Raw genomic sequence first — 21,614 nt, forward strand, 5'->3', positions numbered from 1 at the left:
TGAAGCACTAGTTGGGGTCTTGTCTCCCTCTAGCTATGTGGTCAGTTTCTAACCTAATCAGATTAATGGATTTCAACCCCAATTCTGTTACTAACACAGAAACAGACAGAGAGGAAGATAAATGGGTAGAAGCTTTGAAAACTAGGTTGGGCCCATTGCTCCTGTTTTGCCTGGTTACCGGTCTTAATCTGATTAATGGATTTTTCCCCCAGAATGGCTGGACGAAATAAGCACTCCTGAAACCAACGGTGGAAAATTAACACACCAAGCAGCCAACAAATGCCATTCAGTTTTGGCTCTGTGAAGCTCTCCCTACAGACAAACTGCACAGACAGGTGGATGAGAGGAGAGAGTGGATTTCAGAGATGTAAATATAGGTGAAAACTTCCAATAAAAATATTTTTTAAGTTCCTGCTGCCATGATGGCAGGGTCAAAGGTACATAGTGCTCATGCTATATAACTAATGTGGTGTTTCTCTCATTTTGGTTACAGTTAACGTGTTGAGGACAGAATTAATGTTTTGTTTTTAAACCAAATGTATGTACTATTACATTATCTCTTCTTATCAGTTATCTTTCTAATGTAGTTTTGTCTGCAGTAATGTTGGCATGTCATCTAGCCAGCAAAGTACCTTAACTTAATCAGGCTATGCTATAACACATGCAGTGAGGCAGAGGCTAATTCTGGCTAACTAGCTACTGCAACATTATGCTGACTGATAATCAGTTACAGAGCAAATCAGTGGCCAAGCTGGGCCAACTGGGCTGAGTGTCAGTGTACTCAGTCGTGTTCCATCCACAGACGATATGAGCCATGCCTGGCCCATATATGGCTGCCGGATTTGACAGAGTATTAGGGCTACAAACTTGGAGCAGAGAGTGAGCTCCAGTTAGCAGAGCTCAGGGGTAGCTTTAAGTCCAAGGCGGCAAATGGAATTAGCCTGAGATTCAGAATAGGCTCAAGTATTCAGGCATCTAGCATAAGTTCAACAAATAGATATGCTGAAGTATAAGTGCTGCTGGGCCGGGTCAACTACCTGAGTAACTCCTCAACACTGAGTGAAAAGTTGAGGATATGTTCCTTTCAGGTCCGCAACTAATGATAACATTCAGTACTGACTAATCTGCCAGTTATTTTCTTGATTTAATAACTGTTTCATCTATAAAATGTAAGAAAAAAGTGAAAAATATCCATCATAGTTTTCCAGAAGATTTCTTCAAATATGTTCTTTTGGTTCTGTTAGACTAACACTTCACACGTATATTTAGTTTATTTTGTAGAAAGTTGAGAAAACCAAAGCCTGAAACAGTGCATTTTTGCTTTGAAAACAACTTAAACGGTTAAAATATTTGCTGACAAGTTTTCTGCCAGTTGACTAATCATTAATCAACTAACCATTTCAGCATGTGTCACACAGTGAGTAACACTATACAGATAAAAATGATACACTGCATTGTGGTTGTTGTAGTTCAACGCCTCACTTGTTGACTTGTGAAAGCATTACAACTGTGTTTGTTGTAAACCAATGCTAGGTTGGGAAGGCAGTTGCTAATATGCCTCAGTGGTCAGCCCAAACTTAATCAGTAGATGAGAGACAATGCAATCAATTAACAGCAAACAGAACACTATGTCCCACAACCTAATTAGTGATGTCACACTGATTTAAAGACCCACTGAGAATTACCTGTGCCAAAATCACTTTAAAACATAATTATGATGACCCAAGAAAGTCTGCTACATCAATTTCATAGCAGTGACAAATAACTAGATATGAGGCACACACATCTGTCACTTTGATCTCTGATTGATTCTGTGTCCTTTAAACAAGTTGATCATTAACAGACTAACAAATTAAGTCATTAATTGCCATGACAGCTGGTGACACCTCTTTTATTAAAATTTGTCTGCATAATTAATAATCCTTAATTGGAATGAATTAGAATTAATTGTTGTTCAGGATTTGGGGGACAAAGAGAAATACCTGCTGTGTCCATGTGTGCGTGCAGGAGGGTTAGAGGTTTAATGCCCTCTGTACAGAATGATGAATGGGTATTTGTTGCTGTCCCATGCACACTGAAACACTGACACAAAAACCTGTGTGTGTGTGTGTGTGTGTGTGTGTGTGTGTGTGTGTGTGTGTGTGTGTGTGTGTGTGTGTGTTTCTGAGTGTGAGAACGAATAGTGGTACATCCTGTTGCAAAGTTTTGAGAAGATGAGATCATCACAACACACAATGAACTACTGGTCGACCCATTTTATGCAAATAGGTCAACAGGTAACTTACAGACAAAGGTTCACACACTTTTTACTGAACTGGGTTCTACTGTGACCTTTGGTGTTTGTGTGTGGGGAAGAACCAGGGTGACACACTGAGGCAGACATCAAGAGGGTGAGAATGAGATCTACTAACACACATGGGAAAGAAACACATGGGGATTCACTGCCTCTGAGGAGCCAAACTCATTTGTGGGCCACTACATCACAGAAATAAACTTCTGAATGTCTTGGTAATGTGTGTGTTTGTGTGTGTAAGTGTGTTTATGTGTAGCATGAGAGTCAAACTTGCTTGTGGGCCTGAATGAATTGTCTCTACTCAACATTCCTCAGTTTTCTAAAACGCGGAAAAAATCTGCCAAATCTGACTTGTACTAGCACATCAAAGACTACATAATACCACCACACGCACACATGTACGCACATACAAGCGTGCATGCATGCACATGTGTATATACACAGCTGAAAGCACACAAACATGCACATGTGAAGACACAGCTGGACACACAAACACACAGACAAGCTCAGACCACAGCTAAAAGCATCAAGCAGCTCAAAGCAATCCGCCCTGCTGAATAACATCACCAAGCAAAGCCACCATACCACATAATGAAAAACATACATAAATACACACACATACAAACACACACATACACATGCCCGCACACAAAAGCCCTCATACGTAAGTACCTAGTACCATATATTACGACATGCACTATATTCATCTGTAAACACACTACTATGACATCCATAAAAATTCAGTTTAAATACAGAAATAAGAAACACAAACTGATACCATTAACACACACACGCATGAACACACACAAACTAAGTCAATGAACCTCCCTTAAAGGGTCAGTTCACCCAATTATGTGCAAAAAAACCTCATTTTCCCAGTTTGTCCTACTGGAGGAAATGTTGGGAAATTCTCCACTAAGATTTCTGCCACCTCCCTAATATATCTCTCCTGAAACAATGTCCCGGTTACTCAGATAATTCAGAAACCTCACTGTGGATAGTTTTCACCTTTTTTTGCTTTTTTGGTAAAAACAGTTCACAATGAAAACAGTTGAGACAGCAAGAAAAAAACAAGTGTGAATGTGTGTGAGCGAGAAAGAGAAACAGACAGAGAGCGCTTAAGCATGTGTGGTGACACAGGTGTAGGAGGATAATACAGCAGTTGTTTGTGTGTGTGTGTGTGTGTGTGTGTGTGTGTGTGTGTGTGTGTGTGTATGTGTATGCACTTGGTACAACTGATGACTGGGGAAAAATGGAAGCAAGCCTAAACAAATTCTGATATTTCAACCTGCGTATGTGTGTGTGTGTGTGTGTGTGTGTGTGTGTGTGAGAGAGAGAGAGGGAGAGAGAGACAGTACCTTAAATGCACAGTTTTACAATAATCCTGATCCAGCAAAATACAGTGGTGTTTATGTGCATCATACCACACATTGTTTTATATTAACACACACAGCTGCTTACTTTACAACAATGTACAAAATCATGCTCGGTCTTTTACACAAACACACACGAGTACAGAACACAGGATTTTTGTATATACAGCATAGACTCAATAAAATGACTACGCATACACACACAAGCACAAGCGGTTGGACACACAGTATTTACACAGAAACAATATAACATTCACACCACTATAATTATAAAGCACCCTACACCACAAACCACTGCAGCACTGTGCGCACACTTACATAATAACCTCAACTGTATGTATTTGCATTTCCTGTAGTACAATAACCAGCTTATGTGTGTACACATTCTTGAATGGGATAACGCATGCGGCAACAGAAAAAGTAGCCTATTTAATTCAAACACTTCTTAAACATATTGATCCTGTGTTCACTCTTAACGGGCAAAAAACATCAGTAATATATAATCATCCTGGTACCTAGCCTTAATAACTCTGTAGTGTATAGTATAGTAGTGTATTTATAGAATTTGAAAGGCAAAATCAAAACAGTCATGTCAGAAAGTTTCAGTTAACAAGACACGGCTGGTAACAATTACTTACATATTTTGCTCTAAGTACATATAATCTGCCCCAGCCGATTAAACAACTGACCATGTTGCTACCACTAAACTTTACTGTGTGTAAGGAACTAATGAGCTCTGCTAATGAGGTTTACTGAACCGGAGTGCAACAAAAGAGGCATAATGGAGGAGCAGGTAATGTTTGGCTAAAGACTCAATCGCTCCGTAATGTCACACAATGTACACACACACACAGGACATTGTTCAGCACCTTTCGCAAGCAAAGCAGCTAAATCTTAATACCACAGTATATGGGTAGCATTTCGAAGCAACACACTGTCACTTCCTCCAACAGTGATGACTAAGAGCAGTTTTTCATAATACTTCTCAGAGTACCGTCACTCTGCATAAACGCCATTTCATCAGCAGTCAGTTAGTATCATTCTAGCTAAAAGCTATAATACTAATCTACCAAAAGCCACAAGCCGGTCGAGCTTTAAGAGGCAGGGATGCCAATCAAAACCTTTTTCTCTCATCAAAAGACATTATTGCATGTAGTTTTGCATTTGTTTTTTAAGTTTAAACAAAATCATGACTCATTGCACTAAACATGTACTCACGTACACCTACACAAACACGTACACGTATATGTTCCCTCACACCTGTGTATTTCCTTCAGATAATGAATAATGCAGTTTGCAATGTAGCCTAAAAGGACTTTCATTTATTTTTAATCAACATAAATTTGAGTAATCTTTAAATATTAAAGCTGTTTCTACAGAATGAATATATGTGTTAATGAGGTAGCAGTGAAAACTAACCAAACTATGATAAGCAAGGATCAATCATGAAAGTCAGCGACTCATGATTTTACCTCAGATCAATTGATGATAAAAAATAAAAAAAATAATAACTTCATTAATATATTAATGGTCACTAATCAAGTATTGATCAAGTATCAAGTATTACAAAATTACATTATACGCTATAAGGGTTATGATTCCATCTTTAATTGCATGCTGAGATGTGATTCAAACATATATGAAAATAAATACATTATATTGTAATTTATACACAGTAAACAGGTGTATATATATATATATATATATATGTGTGTGTGTGTGTTTTTTCAGATTCTTTTGTCAAGTGATTTATTTCATACAATCCTAGTGATAGATAGATAGATAGATAGATAGAGATAATCAAGATGTTAAAGTTATGACCTATTGAGGGAGTAACTAGAAAAAATGACTAGATGGATTAAAACATGTGTCCTACCTCTGTTGATCATCAGGTTATAAAAACATCATGGCTGACTCCTGGCCTTGGCATCAGTTCTGCTGAAGCGGCTCGATTCAACCCCACGCCGCAACGGTCCGTCCAGCAGCACAGTTCGGCTACTGGCCCTCCGTACTCCACACAGTAATGGGAAGCAGAAACCAGGTGCCAGGTCCAAACTAATATCCCTCCATTTCTTTATCAGGTCCACGTAACTCCACACTCCACTTTCCAGCCTCTTTGACTTTTGTTTATGAAGGTCTTAAACTCCACGCAGCATCAGCTACCTTTGGTCCAGGACTGTTGCTGCTCTTATGCTGAACAGCTGGGCATTAGTTTTGAGTTTGATCAAGTGTGCTGTAGATCCGTGTAGGACGTATTTTGCAGGCTGCCCCTCTTGATGTCCTGTCTCTTTTATTTTTTCAGCTCTGGTTTAGGCTCTCAGTCATGGTTGTCAGAGTCCACCATCACCTTAACAACCTGGAAAATGACAGAAAGACAAAGAAAGTTAGAAACCAGCACATTCTGCAACATTTACTGGAATCTATATGACTTCAGACATTTTGTCCATATTTAACATTTACAGGAAACAATTTTATCCAAACCATGGACATCCAAATTGATTGGCGGATCAAAGGTGCACAATAAGCAAAAATATTTAGTGCCCTCCTCAGACCTCAGCCAGTCAATTTAATACCAATTTTGCTTTATCGCCAGGTTTGACAGCTGACAACGTCTTCCACATGTGAAGATTGTTTTAAGGTTCTAGGATTAAGTCAAACCACTGATAGTGTTTTGTAAAACATCAAAAAAACGTAAGTGCAACTGACAAGGAAAATTACCAACCTGCGTAAATGTATTAGCAATTTATTTCTTTTATATTTTCCTCTAAAATCTACAATTAAGAAAGTGAGGGAATGTGTCCCATCCAGCTTCTTAAAAACCGCTTAGTGAGGAGGGCCAAGCTCAAGGGAGCACAATTAAAAACAAATATTTCTTTACAGCAAGCACGTGGATGTGTGTGGAAGAGAGAGGAGGCAGTATAGAAGCTGGTACAGTCTAATGACAGCTATCTATAAAACAAACATACCGGTAACAAACGTAGTCTGCTAAAAGTACTTTGAATAACACGACAAAAACCCCCACTAATAATACCATGAGGAATTCATTCAAATTAGCAAACCTTTACAGTCTGTGGAGGCACCAGCATTAAATCACTCGCTCTCTTTGCTCTATTTCAATATTGATCACTTTATAAATTAGAACAAAACAGTCATTGCTGAGCAATTTCCAAATAATAAAAATAAACAAAATAAATTATTGCGTATCAAATTTCCAGTGGCTGTAACTGTTGACAATTATATTCTCTTTATTTGGTAATTCTAGTGTTAAATGTCAGACTCTCCAGTTCTCAGTTCCCCCTTTTGTTGCCCCAACCACAAAAATCACTCCACCCTCTCTGTCTGTACCACTCCTCTCTCTCTATTTCTCTCTTTCTCTCTGCCACCCCTTCTTCTTCTTTCCATCCATCTTGCCTCTCTCTCCCTCTTACCGCAAATCTAAATCTGAGTCTGTATTTATACAAAGCCAGTTTCCTTGGGTCAGTTTGACTGGTGTGTGTGTGTGTGTGTGTGCGTGCGTGTAGGTGTGTGTGTGTATCAGTGGTGGATAAGAGACAAATTTGAAGTCTTCACACGTACGCACATGCACAATTCAGAGCAGAGTCTATACTTGGAACTTGTTTTTTGGTTGCTCATAAAGCCCGTTTTATCTTCTTTGATAAAACAAAGACGATTAGGCTGAGGCTGTGCATATTAACCCATCTTTCTCTGGACATAACAGAACTACTAATTTTAAATTTCTGCCATGGTTTCACTCCTGTCCTTGAAGTTTAAAATGTATGTTAAAAAGGCAAAACAGCAAAAGAGTTGAAATGGCTGCATAGGACAGCTTTTTATATCCCAAGGATACCTGTTCAGTGGTTTACCTGGTCTGGTGTGGTCCTTGACCACATCCTCATGCAGCTCTAACTTTGTTTGGACTATAGACAGAAAATTAACACACCAGCCATTTGAGAACTTGAGTGCGTCATTATCTGAAAAGGGATATCTGCTGTTTGAAAAGAAAAAAAAGAGATTGCTGGCAGGAAGAGTAAAGCACATTATGAGTCATTACTGAAATTATGAGTCATTTTAAAGACCCTCCCATCTTAAAACAGTAATGTTTTTAAGCATATAAACATGTTTTTGAAAGAGTGGTTGATAATTTCCAGGTAGGCATTCAGGGAAGAAATTGTCACGTCCCCAGGTAACCCTACGTTTCCTGGAGATAATATTTAAAGTGTCCTCTATGAGAACATCTGATATTACATTGTTTTAAATGAACATAGATTTGAATCAACTCTGGCTTGAAACACTATGACACACACACATACAAACACAAATATCACAGTCATACATTCTTATGTCTTCCCCAGGCTGTATAATCCTAACTGTGAAATTACACTCAGCACACACACATGCTTCCGGTTATTACATGATTGACCACATAATAGCATTAGCTATTAGAGCTGAAAGAAAGTAAGAATGTTCTAAGAAAAAATGGAGGGCCACTTACTCATTAGTAGTATTCACAACAGGAAAGGAAAAGGGAGAAAAAAAGTTTTCTTTTTGTTAAAGAGTGAGTGTGACTCTAAATATTTTCCCTGTGGAACTCTGACTCAGTCAAGCTGCTGCTTATTCATTTACTCAATCACTGTCTTTCCCTGCCCCTCTGTTTTTCTCCTTATCCTCCTCTTTTTCTGTATTTCTCCACTATGACTTATCTCTTTTTTTTTCATTCCCGGCTCTCTCCTTCTCATTTTTCTCACCATTACAACTCCCATTTCTACGTCTCACGTCCATCAACTTTTAACTCTGTCTCACTTTTCCTCCCTCTCTCCCCTCTGTCCCTCCGTCTTTCCCATCAATCCATCACTGAGCTCTGTCATATTCATATGCTTCTTCTGTCTGTTTTTCCAACTGCCATTGTGGCTGAGACACCCCCCACCCCAAACTCCCCACCAGCACCACCACCACAGCCGCTGCCTCCTGCGCTCCAAGTCCGACCCCCCTCCACGAATGCGTGTGGTCCAGTCCGACTATAGACCGTTACATTGTCCCAGACAGGTTGGACTGCGCCACTAGCCGGCAGACGAGGGAGTGGGGGGTGGGCGGGGGTGGTGGGGATGGAGAGCGGGGGTTCCTAGGGAATGTTTGTTTTTCTGTTTCCAATTTGGTCCAGCCCGAGGAACTCCACACTCCGCTCTGTCTCAAACACACCATTCATGACGGCCTGACGTACATGATTACACACAAATACCCACTCACTAACTCTCACACAGACACACATGCACACATGCATGCACACACACACACAGCTGCAGACATGTATGCATGTACCCATACATATGTTAAGCGGTCTCTTCGCCACATAACCACATGGACACACACATACATGCACACAATGCACATGCACACTCACAACCGTGCACGCTCCACTCAAATTCATTCTCAATCATTTTTACCATGAAACACAAGCCCTTTAATTTATCTTTGTTCTCATCTTTTATTGTTTTCTGATTTGTTATTGCTAATGCCGTTTCAAATGACATGGTGGTCAAACTAATTATGCTTGTTTCTTCCTCGTCTTTTAGTGATTTTTTCCCCCTCTGTCCCCGGCAAAATGATTGTCTTTGAAAGGCCTTTTTGATGTGTCGCACTGCATTTTTAGACATTATGTAGACAGAGTTAAGCTCCATGTTCCACCAATTAGAGCACAGAGAGCACATTGTTTCATATTCAACCCAACTCAACTGTTCCATCTGAAATGGATTATTTTAGTCAGTTTTGTTGTTTGGATTTCAAATACAAAAACGCTGATGTTCGCATGTACTAATGAAACTATCTTGTATCAATGCAAACAAACAGACTGGCCAACAGACAGATATGAGCACTTCCTCTGATGCCCACTGGTTTGTTTTTAGATGTCATGTAGACTGAGTTTAGTTCCACATTCCATCAATTACGCATCGGACAGACAGGAAACCACATTCTTTTCTTTTTATTCAAAAGCTATGTCTGAAAATTATAGGTTTATTTTGTTGTTTTGATTGTTTGCATTTTATATTCACACAGCGTGATGCTCAGAAGTTCTAAGAGATATTTGAGACAGACAGAAAATCAGATAACACAAGCAAACAGACGGGATTGGCAAGCAGATTTTTACTGGTTTTTAACAGTTCTAAAATTTTGGGTTAATTTCGACCAATCAAAGCGCAGGAACAAAATATTGAACTGTACAGCAAACTCCATCTGAAAATAACACAATTTGACTAGTTCATCGCCTACTGTACTCATGCTCTAAATACATTAAGCAGCTGGGGTAATTAAAAATAAAAGTACATTTGCATTTTTGTATTTCCTTTTTTTTATGTCTCAAAGTTTTATGTTTTGAGTGCTAAAAATAGGACAAGTAAACTGAAGTTACAGCACAACTATGTCTGCCCTGGATACACAGACAGGCAAAAAAGCTTAAGTAGGTCTCTCTCGTTTTTTTCAGTTGTTGACTCATCACTACTGCAACATGGATTTAACATCAAAAGCTGAATAAGAGGCAAAAGAGAAGGCAAACACAACAGGAAAAGGAGATACATCTGTTCCTCATTCCTCGTTTAAACATACTATGAAATTGCCAGAAGCTTTTAAAATGTTCCAAACATGAGCCTGAAACTGATGTTATGAGTTTAAAAAAATTTAAAGAGTAAACTATTCTTTAATTAAATACATTTACACCCCACCTTTATGAAGAGCTAAATCTGTTGTTATTATGTTGTCCTCCAGGCATGATGCAGATGCCACATCAAGTCAGTTACTGACATCTCCTCTGTTTGAACGGCTTTCTGTTAAATGGACTGATGAAGCAGAAAAAAAGAAAAAAATGAAACAATACAGTTTTTATCCCTTGGCTAGAAAAAAACTAACATGATAGCTCCCAGTGGAGGACATGTCAGAAAAAGCACCCCACTACGAGCAGTTGAGGAGCAGCTGACACTAACTGCTGACGTCCGTGTCAAAATGGTGTACTGATGATTGTCTACCGTTACATACGGAATATTTCACCATTCCTAATGAATTCCTTTTGTCTTATGACGCTAACCTCACAGTTCAGCTCCATCAGTCAGTTTAGAGTCACAGCTGATCAGAGATTTAGTCTGCAACAATTATTAATTATAAAGTCATTTTTCAAGCAAAAATACCAACAATGCACTAATTCCAGCTTCTCCAATGTAAGAATTTGCTTTGCCTTCTTTGAGAGGAAACTGAGCATTTTGGAGTTTTGGACATTTTTCCTGGAAAAAAAAACAAACAAAAAAGTAGTACGAAGACATCAACTTGAAATCTGGAAAAATAAACTAAATGATAAACCAATTAATCAAGAAAATAAGAAACAGATTAATCAATAATGGAAACAGTCATTAGATAACATCTCTTTCTATATCTTTTTATCAAACAAATACTGTCTTGTTGCTTTGGGTGGTGCCTTGTTAAGTTGCTCCACCTATAAAATGTCAGCAGATGTTATCTGTGTATGACAAGAGACAATCAACAATAGTATAGACCAGAAACTCCTTCATCATCAAGTTAGTCATGTGACAAGAACAGACTGTCATAGCAGGATCTTGCCAGCAATTTCACTCTTTTGTGAACCTCCATCAGTAACCTTGATCAACCAGATCTTTGAGCTGTTGAGGTTAAAACCAAAGGAGCGGCCTGTCTATTCATTACTGTAAGCAACGCCCAGAGATTTCAAGTTTTGCTGTGACACAGACGCACGTGCAAGTTACTGACACACTGCCACTTCCCCATAATGGATATGTTCCTCTTAGTGCCTAAATAAACTATCAAAGGAATGATATCAGTCCACTTCTTCCACTTTCCACTTGCCAGTTGTAAAACCTAACAACACAGGGAATAAAATTATTCTTGCTGTATCAATTACTGTAATCTGTTCATAATCTGCACCAGTGTTAATTTACAGTATATTCATTCAAATAAACTGCACGGGTGTAAGGCAATGGAACAAATAAATCTCTAAAGGATTAATTAAAGATTTAAAGTTTGTGAAAAGCCAAATGATGATTGGTAAACTGCTGCTGCAGCTGGTAGAGGAGAAAAACTTACCAACCACAGTCAAGACAATATCCGCATTAGCCTGTGGATGGTGTTAATGTCCCGCCTTGATGTACGATAGTAGCAGGAAACCGGGAGCTGCATAAATCAACATGGGACTGTTGATTTTGACCTTGCTCTCCACAGCTAAGACTCTCATACATCAAAAATAATGGAGAACAAACTCTGCTTCAGTGGTAGTTGTAGGCGTAATGGAAGGAACTAGTAGCTGCATAAATCAACATGTTGATTGTTGACTCTTGCCGAGCTGTCTTTTTCCCCAAAATACGGAAAACAAACTACAGCTCTGCCAGAAACTCACACACACACACACACTACATGCATACATCTCACCCGTCTGCCCAAGTCTGCAAGACATACATCCATACACACACACATATGCATGCACACGCCCCTGTGTGTGTGTGTGTGTGCGTGTGTGTCATGGTTTGGTTTGTCTCTGTCTGGGTAAGCTCAAACATTACGTCAGTCAGACACACACACACACACACACACACATCCACAGAAAGAAACAGGCTGATACACTAGGCCGTGCACACACTGCTACACAATCGCAACTCAACACAACTCTCTCTCATGTATATATACACACACGCACACTTTCCACTCCTGGAGAATCGGACGTTTCCTGCGAGCGGCCGGCCCGACGGGAAAAATGTCTGGACAAACTTAAGAAGCATGCACGCGCACACACACACGTACACACGTACAGGGACACAACGGAACATTTTCAACCCACAATGTTGACTTTATATTCCTTTCCAGAGCCCTTCTATCGGCATGCTGGCCAAGTGAAGCAGCGTTTCCCTGTTGAACACTATCGGGAAGCAAGACTGGGAGGTTTCGGGGGCCTCAGTGATGTCAATGCAGGGCTGGGCTCCATTCAAAAACTGGACTTTAATCAAAATTCAGAGCCAAATACGATCATACTATCACAATGAGTCACTCCAATTTCTTTAATGCAGAATTTTCACAGCAGTGAAAATACACTTTAATATTTCTGTGTTACAATCAAAGATACTTGCAGCGGCTAAGACCTATTAACTTTCCCTTGATTTGATTCTTATGTAAAGCTTGAAAATGGATCTTATGACTGATGTCAAAGCATTTTGCACTTTCCCAGACTGTAGCAAAAATGGTTTCTACAATAAATGTTGCAAAGAGGTAGAGAAACTGAACGCCCTAGAGCCACATCATTCCTTACATAATCTCAGTTTAGAATTTCAGATTCCACAAAGTACATTTTAAACTACAATTTTTAACAATTCTTTTAACTGTGAACTCTTTCTTTGCATTTTTTTTTACAGATAATAAATCAACTGCCCATTGATCATTGTCAAATCATACTAATTTAAGGCCACACAACAGGTGTATGAGGAGTGTATCCACATTAACAGGAAAGTCACCTTGCTGCTTGTTGGTCAAAGCATCACCACATAAAGAGCAGCAGTCTAGAGCACATGGTTTAGAGCTTTTAACTATCATCAAGTATGACAATACAATATTAACAAAGCCCAAACTACAGCTGTGTACTCCAGACCTCATCACATAAATTCCAGGTGATGTGCATTGAATCTATTCAAAATAATTTTTCAGCAACCCATTAAAAACTGTACACACTGCTTTTACATGGCCTGTAATGAGTTTAAATAACTTTGTGGTACCCCAAACATTTCTGTTCAATCACTGCTCCTAACTCATCTGGTAAGATCTGTCACTTCTCACTCCAAATGCTGTTTTTCTTCACTCCCTTTTCTCTCCATATTTCCCTCTCTCCCATCTCCTCCATTTTCATGTGTCAGATTGAACGCTGTCAAGAGCTTTCTTGCTCTTTAAGGGGATTCATGGGAGACTTTTTACATCCTCAGAACTCTTTAGACATTTTGCTTCACAACCCCACATGTATCGTGTATGTGACATTGTTGGCCCAAGGTGCAATATTACTGGAATTCAACCGGAATATATTTGAAAAACAAAGCAAGAAGCACTTGTTTTATCTTATCCTTCAAGACATGACTCCAATTTTAAAGCTGCTTTAAGTGCCTGGCAAGATAAATCCAGAGTATTCTCCTGCTTCACAGCTTGCCAAGCTAATCCTGAACATTTTTATTATTTGAAAAACAAAAACATAAGGAGCACTTGTTTCATCTTATCTCACAACAGGCACATCCCCTGAGGTTTTATTTAAATCTGGTAAAGATGAATAAAAGTGCACATCAAGTATGTGAGAGCACACCTTTCTTACATAGGTATAAAAGTTGTGCACGTTCAAGCAACTGAAAGAACACAAGACTGGTCCTGACAGTAAACTGACAATTTTAGATGGGATGGGAATTAAATCTAATCATTTCACTCACTCCCTGGCTACTCTAAAAGAGCAAGGGGGAGAAAAAGAGAGACAGAAAGAGTGAAAGATGAGAGAGGTTCACACAGCTAGGTGAAATCAGCCTCTAAAAGAAAAGGGAGAAGACAACTTGTGTGTGAAGCACTAAAAAGCCCAAAAGCCATGTTGCAGAACAAACGGCATGCACCCCACTGTGCTATTCCACCCCACAGCAACACACACACACACACAGGCCCTAAGTAAATTTAACTGTCAGCCGTAAAGTTTTCAACTATAGCAAGTGATCTTTTGCCCCCTTTTCTCTCCCCTCTTTTCCTCCTCCCACTCCTGTGTCTATGTAAATTAGTTCCTCCTCTGTCCTTCTCTCTGTCCATTCATCCTTCCTTCCTTCTACACTTCCTCTGTGACTTTATTTTTCCCCAATGTTTCCCCATTGATTTCCTTAAAATGTAAAGGAAATTAGACACTCACTCACTTTCCATCTCATGCTCATCTCTCTATGACAGCCTCATTTCACTAACTTTGCTTTTCCTTTATTTTGCCTCCTGTGCCATACCTTCATCCATCCATCCCTCTCGCTTCTTTCTTTCTCCCTGTCTCCCCAGGCCAACACTGACCACAGACACCTCCATTTATCCCCCCCATCCTCTTTCTCGTCCATTCTTCCTTAACCCCACCCACCCACCACACACACACACACACATAAACACTTCTGACTGTGGGCCTCTGACACCCACCTTCTCACCCCCCCCCAAACAAAAGTCTCAAAGACCCCCAGATGTGTGCCCCCTTAATTTCCATTTCAAAAAAGAAACACCTCCCTCCCTCCATCATCCATCTATCCATGCATCCACTTCTACACACACGCAGCAAACACTTCAAAAACACAGTTGCTGATATGTGCACATACACATATCAGCAAGTGGACTTTTTCCCTTTCTGTAAGAGGAAAAAAACATGTTGACATTGACTGGCCTGTTAAACACAGTATATTATCGATACAACCAGAGGACTTCCCCTTTCCTCTTGAGTGACGTTTTTAAAAATATGCTGACGATCCAAATTATTATTTATCCATAAGTAGGAAGTAGGTAGTGTTATAAAAAAAAGTATGGGGTTTTGATGTACAACTAAATAATAATCTGTAAAAACTAGGTTTGATAAATACACATCAGAAAGTTATCAAAAGTTGTGACTCTTTAACTCTCTCTAGGCACATCAATGTATTTGAACTTTTTATTCCTTCAGAGAAACTGAGCCCATTTTACTTTGATTTTCAGGAAAAAAAAAAGTATCTTAACTCTTGAGTATGTTAAATAAATAGTACTCCACATGCTATCGATTTTCTCTTTATTATTCAATGCAAAGATTTAAAACTGGAGAACCACTGTGAGGCAAGAGGATCATGTGAGGATCAGATTAGGGCTGTAACTAAAGATTATCAACTAATCTGATGATTATTTTCTCGATTAATCAATTAAATGGATTGTTAAATGTCACAAAATATGGAAAAATGCACATAGCAGTTTCCAAAGCTCATATCTCATGGACTTATATCTGATCAACAAGTTTAAAACCAAAGATTTAACCATCATAGAAGTCTAAGAAAAGCATAAAAGATCACATTTGAGAAGCTGACAGAGGGAATTTTTTCTCAACAAATAACTCCAGATGATAAACTGATTATCAGGGCCCATGTTGGTGATTAAATTTCTGTCCATTATTGACTAATCGTTGCAGCTCTAAACGAGACTCAGCTGATACTGCCCAGCTGAATCACTATTCAAAACCATTCAACAGTGTTACAAAGCCATCAAGACAACCCCACCACTGGCATTATACTGCAGACTGAATGCTACCAAAATTCATGAGAAAAATAAAAGAAAAATCGAAACCATGCCAAACTACTCAAGGTTGTGGCTTTCTGCCCAAAGTCAACGGTTTCATTTTACGTCAAAGAATTTTCCTGCATCATATATGATGTGCACATTAAACTAAAGTTCTTGTACCAGGACACGATACTACACCTTTAAAAATGCCAATTAAGCACTCTTAACTGCTGGAGGAGAAGATGAATCCCTGCTTCTTTCCAAGTTTATGTGGTTTGAAGAGAAGGCCTGAGGGCATCAGCTCAAACTGTCTGAAGGGCTGTACCCTCTAAAGACCAAAACTGCTACTGCAGGATTATTTAACAGTATCAGTGAACCAAGCCCAGCTCCATCCTGCAGAGAACAGGTGAGACAGTTAGCTGTATCTAACTATATTTCACTGTTTCTTTTATATGTGGGCTCAAATGTCAAGCTAGACCAGAGGGAAGTTGAAAGGGTGTCATATCTCCCTCTGCTTTCTCCCTGCTGTCCCCCTATTATGTAGCAGCCAGCCATGGGTTACATGAATAAAATAATAACATATCCGATTGGCTATTCATCAATTACAGTTACTAGATCCATGCTTAATCTTTATTGTAATGTTTTTTCAACAGTCCACGCAGCCAGAAGCACAAAAAAGGTCAGCAGAGGCTAGTCTCTGAAATGAAAAAAAAGAAAAAGAAAAAAGAGAATGTACGTTAGTATGTTAGTCTTTTAAATCATAGTTTTAATTTGACAGGACGCCGTAAAAAGTCTGCCCCTTATTACACAGACACACTAACACACAGCTGAAAACTCACACTGACAGACACACACGTGCATGCACACAGAGTGAGGACAAAGACTACTTTGAAAAGTTACTCAGCCACCAGATGTTTTAGCCAGATCCCAGACTACAATACTAATGGGGCTGTACGTGCGTGTGTGCGTGCTGCGTGCGTGTGTGCGTGTGTGTGTGTGTGTGTGTGTGTGTGTGTGTTTGGGGGGGCAAAGGTTTTTAAAGCAGCAAAAATGAGTCCCCCTTCACAAGTGTGTATATAGTAATAACAATGTTGCGTGTACACTTTCAGAAATGAAACAAACTCTTTCATATTTCACACTCCATCATGCATGCAGACACACACTTTTTGTAATTTTATAAAATATTGTTAAAACACATCATGGTTGACGGGAGTGTTACTGCATGCACATGCATCCATGAAATAAAGACGTATTAGCTAGCGATAATGCTGTATGACTGTAAGACATACACTGGGGAAAGGACACGTCTGCGACAGAGAAGTGTGCCACATCAAACTTTGGAAGAAATACTATTGTGACTGAGAAAGATCACAATAGCAAACAAATGTCAGTGTGTATTTACACTTGAAATGAAAGTTAATTGCAATCTCTGAGCAAGTAAATGGAGTATTTTGACAGTGGTTACACTATGATTGAGCACACGTGACATCAACAGTCAGTCTTGTCTTGCCTTACAGTAAGAATAAAGGAGACAGAGATTTTAGAGATAAAGAAACAGAAAGAGGGAGAGAGGTACTTAGAGAGAAAAAGGAAAAAGTGAAACATAGACAGCGAGAAAGCAACAAATTCATCAGCTATCTAACCGTGCGTATGGGTTCTTGGTTTGACTACTGACTGAACAGACAGTTAACCTTCAGTACAGAAATACACAATCAGTGAGTCAATTCAGTCATAGCCGAGCAGTAAATGAGACAGACCTGACCTCAACAGAGGGAGATAAGTGCTGATAGACTGTTACGATAACTGATAACCATCTATCAACAATGCTCAACTGTCTGGAAATAAACGTTGTCTATCTAACACGGCAATACTGAAAGTCTAACCATGAGAAGTGGTGCATTTCTGATTTAATAAGATATACAGGAACGGATGCCATATTAATGAAATATATTGAACTACAGAGGCTTCAAATCACCTGTGAACAGACAACAACCACATCAAAAATACCCTTATAGGAATCTACTAGAAAACTCATAACTCTGATTTAGCCTGATAGATGCTTAACAGACAGCTGATGTTATAGGATATACAGTTATTTTAGCCCTCATCTGTTGTGCATATTATAAGTTGTTGATATAATATAAATATGCAAAGTGGAAATTGTTTGATCTTACAATTTAATTTTCTGCTCCAAAACAACAGGTGGATGTGTTGATTCAGAGCGGTTCACATCAAACCAAACGACTTTCTTTCATTTGGAATCATTCGACTGTGTCCTCACTTTGGAGTGAGACAACTTTTACCCAAGTAGCTTTCTCGATGAAGAAGAAAAAAAAAGCTGCCACTTCTACTTGAGAAAAGTCTCACTGAATTAAGCATACAGTACTTGAGGAAAATGGTACAGTACTCTCTCCATCTGCGTGCTGCAGAGCCTTTTCAGCTTCAACACAAAGACGCTTACAACATAAATCACATCCAAATTCATGCCACTTATGCCACTGTCACATTTTCCGTAGCTAATTTTCGCTGTCTGTCTGCTGGGTATTGTGTGAAAACTGTAAGAAATTACAGATGGACTCACGCTCGTAGGGAACACTTGAGAACAGTATACAAATGTACTCATAACACCACAAATTGAAATTCTTACAGCTTGTAGTGCATGTCGCAATCACTCTCTTTGTAATCCCTTCTTTATCTCTTCATTACTGCACTGTCTGATATACCATAGAAATATAATATCGACACAAATGTGTGAATCTACACTGGTTTTTGAGAGAATTAATTCACATTTAGACCTCTTAAACAACAGGAGGATACTGTCCATTTATTCTTTTGTTTACCTAGTTTATCTCTCCCAGGCGTTTTGAATAATTATATCCTGACACAGACCCCCATATCTCCTTGTTGCTGTGAGGTAATTGATACCAAGTTAAGTGTCACATAATACCGTCATGTACTCTGAAGTAAAACTAAAAATAATTTGACAAAACCGAATTCAAATTGCAGGATGGATTATCTTAAGTCTTTTCAAGTCATTTTAAGATGTTTGTTTACACTGTAAAAGAATAAAAGTCATTGAGTTGCTTTTTCTGAGGTAGAGAAACAAGCTCCAATATCCCATGATGCTGTTATTGTTTCTTAACACCACCAGGATTATTGGAAACAAGACGAATAATTCAAGCAAATAACGCAAACTAAAAAAATCTGCCTTCTCTGTGTATATGGATAAAATGAGTATAAATAATAGAAATTTCTAAAATGTGAAGAAAATAAAATGACAAATGGTACCTACAAGGTCCTGATGGGACAGCTGGAAGTGTTTTTGGTCCACCCTACTAACTACTATCTCATAAAATACCATTGCTTTGAGAAAAAAGCAATATTGGAGCTCATTCAAATTCATTACGCAAGGATTAAAACTTTAAAAAGGGCAATTCACCAATAATTCACCTCAACTGCAAAACTGATTCTATTTTAATGATTTTTGCTGCAGGTTTTGGCTCAATACATATTGTAACAAGTTATTGTAATAGGACATTACCGTTTAATGTGAAGCCACATTTTGAAAGGTGAAATTATTAAGTGGAAATTTTATTGACTATTATTACAACAAGACCCACAATGCCGGTGGACAACATAAATCAAACTTACTTTTAATGCACCACAAGAGTGTAAATAGGCTGACAGACTGCATTTAAAAAGTCTCAATAAAAAACATTTACTATCATCTTATAATGCAGAGTTAATACAAATAACCAAGGGCTTCCAAACTTTTCTTATTAAGATCTCTGTGACACCAACATTTAAAACACATTTAAGCCTGTTTTATTCACACAAACCAAATCATGCTTCTAAGACCAAATGCACTCTGTCAAGTTAGTTTCTGTTCTGTTTATAGGAAAGCCACATTTCTTTCCTAATGATATACAGTCATAAACATTTGAGCTCTATTTCTTTTCTTTTTTTTCCCTTAACAAAACCTTCTAAACCTGGGACAACACCTGTAGCACAGCTTGGCAAAAGACGAGAACTAACTCAAAGCCACGCAACCTTTAGGGCTTGTGGAAAATGTGTAACTTACAGCTATGTGATTTAAGCGTGAAGTCAAATTTGTCCAACATATGTAACAAGGAAAAACTACTGTTGTACAGTAAATGTGACAAAATCTTTCCATAAAACAGCACCCTGACAGTGGAAACGGCAGTTCATTTGCTCACAACCGAACCAATGAGCATTGATTCGTTTTCAATTAGGTCATGATTTATTTGAAAGTTAATTGGACACAGTGTTGGAGCGAATCATTCACCGTGTTTTACACAAGGTCAAAACTCACATGAACAGTGATTGATAACCAGATTGTCTGGGTGCACAGGAAGCATCAGCGTGATAAGTACACTGCTGAGTCAAAGCAGTCAGAACTCGCAACTCATAACACATCATGTAACAAGCCAGCAAGTTTCTCAGACAAAAGGGCCCTCATTAACTTGCTAAGGAGCCAAAGTTGTGTTAAATGAGGATCAAATCTGCTGCCATAAAATATAGCATTCAGAAACAATGTTATCTACTATACATGTTAGGGATTTAACAGACACTTTCACACAGTGATTTACAAGGAGCGAGCCAGTGTTGTGTAGTTTGAACAATACGACCTTTTGGTAACAGGAGAGTCTCTTTAACCACAAAGCTATACTGCTGCCTATGTCACCACCTTCTACTGGTATACGCCTAAATCCGCTCAAGCACCACTTTATCAGTCTGCACTGTATCGTGACAGAAGGATTATTTACTCTCTCAGATCAAAGGAAGAAAAATTGTCCCATATTTAGGATTTGTATGTCCCAACAAAAAAAAGCTAAAAACGGGGAGGGAAAAAAGAATCATTTCACCCCAAACCAGGACCATGTGCTCGTTATCTGAAGCAGGCCGTCTAAAAGACAGACTTAAAAGTCTAAAATAGACCAAAGACATTAGAGACAAACTCAAGCCTAAACAAGGCTGTACTAACCACAGACAGAGAGTAGGGATGACATTTTGGGCATTTAGCAGACACTCTTTTCCAGACTGACTTCCAGTAAATGCAACAGGAGAATAAGCTCAAATCCCTGTACCACCAACGTTACAAGCAGCTAATATAGAGCAATGAAAGAGCCAAAAACAATGTGTCCAGACAGTAAAAATAAGTTAAAAACAATTGTGTCCTTGGGATATGAGCAAAACAAGAGACCCGGGTAATAAAGAAGTGCTAGCTACAGAGCTATGAGCCAAGAGAGCCAGAAGCCTTGCAAAAAGGTTTTTTCTTTAAATAAACTATCCGTGACAAATGGATGTTTTCCTTTATCTGAACTGCAGGCAGGGTTGAGATGAATAATGGCTGATTGCTCTAATAGATGCTATCTTATCCTGCTTATTGGAAACAGCAAGAGTTAAGACAGTTCACATTCATAAATAAATGGGATTAGAAATTAAAAACAAATATGAGTTGTGTGTACACATAAAGAAGAGTTCCTGAAAACTCTGAAGAAAATAATTCTCTCATCTGATCCTCTTATGTTTAAACAATATAGTATCTGTTGTATTACCAAGTCTGACTGAAGACAGACTTTACTTAGGCAATATCTAATTAGGAGGTATGGAGATGTTAAGTAAATGTCACCTGTGAACACTTATGT

At 38.7% G+C, this 21,614-nt stretch overlaps 1 protein-coding gene across 5 annotated transcripts in view; it reads right to left on the reverse strand.

Annotated features, from left to right (window-relative positions):
- Positions 1–21,614, reverse strand: part of trps1 (trichorhinophalangeal syndrome I) — a 108,453-nt gene that overhangs the window by 82,175 nt on the left and 4,664 nt on the right. For all 5 annotated transcript variants that reach the window (XM_051067133.1, XM_051067141.1, XM_051067135.1 and 2 more), the window contains exon 2: positions 5,543–6,022. In XM_051067133.1, the coding sequence (XP_050923090.1) occupies positions 5,543–5,555 (13 nt within the window). In that variant the 5' untranslated portion in view covers positions 5,556–6,022. The remainder of the gene's footprint in view (positions 1–5,542; positions 6,023–21,614) is intronic.

This window comes from Lates calcarifer, linkage group LG3, assembly GCF_001640805.2.
Source record: "Lates calcarifer isolate ASB-BC8 linkage group LG3, TLL_Latcal_v3, whole genome shotgun sequence".
Taxonomy (NCBI): domain Eukaryota; kingdom Metazoa; phylum Chordata; class Actinopteri; family Centropomidae; genus Lates; species Lates calcarifer.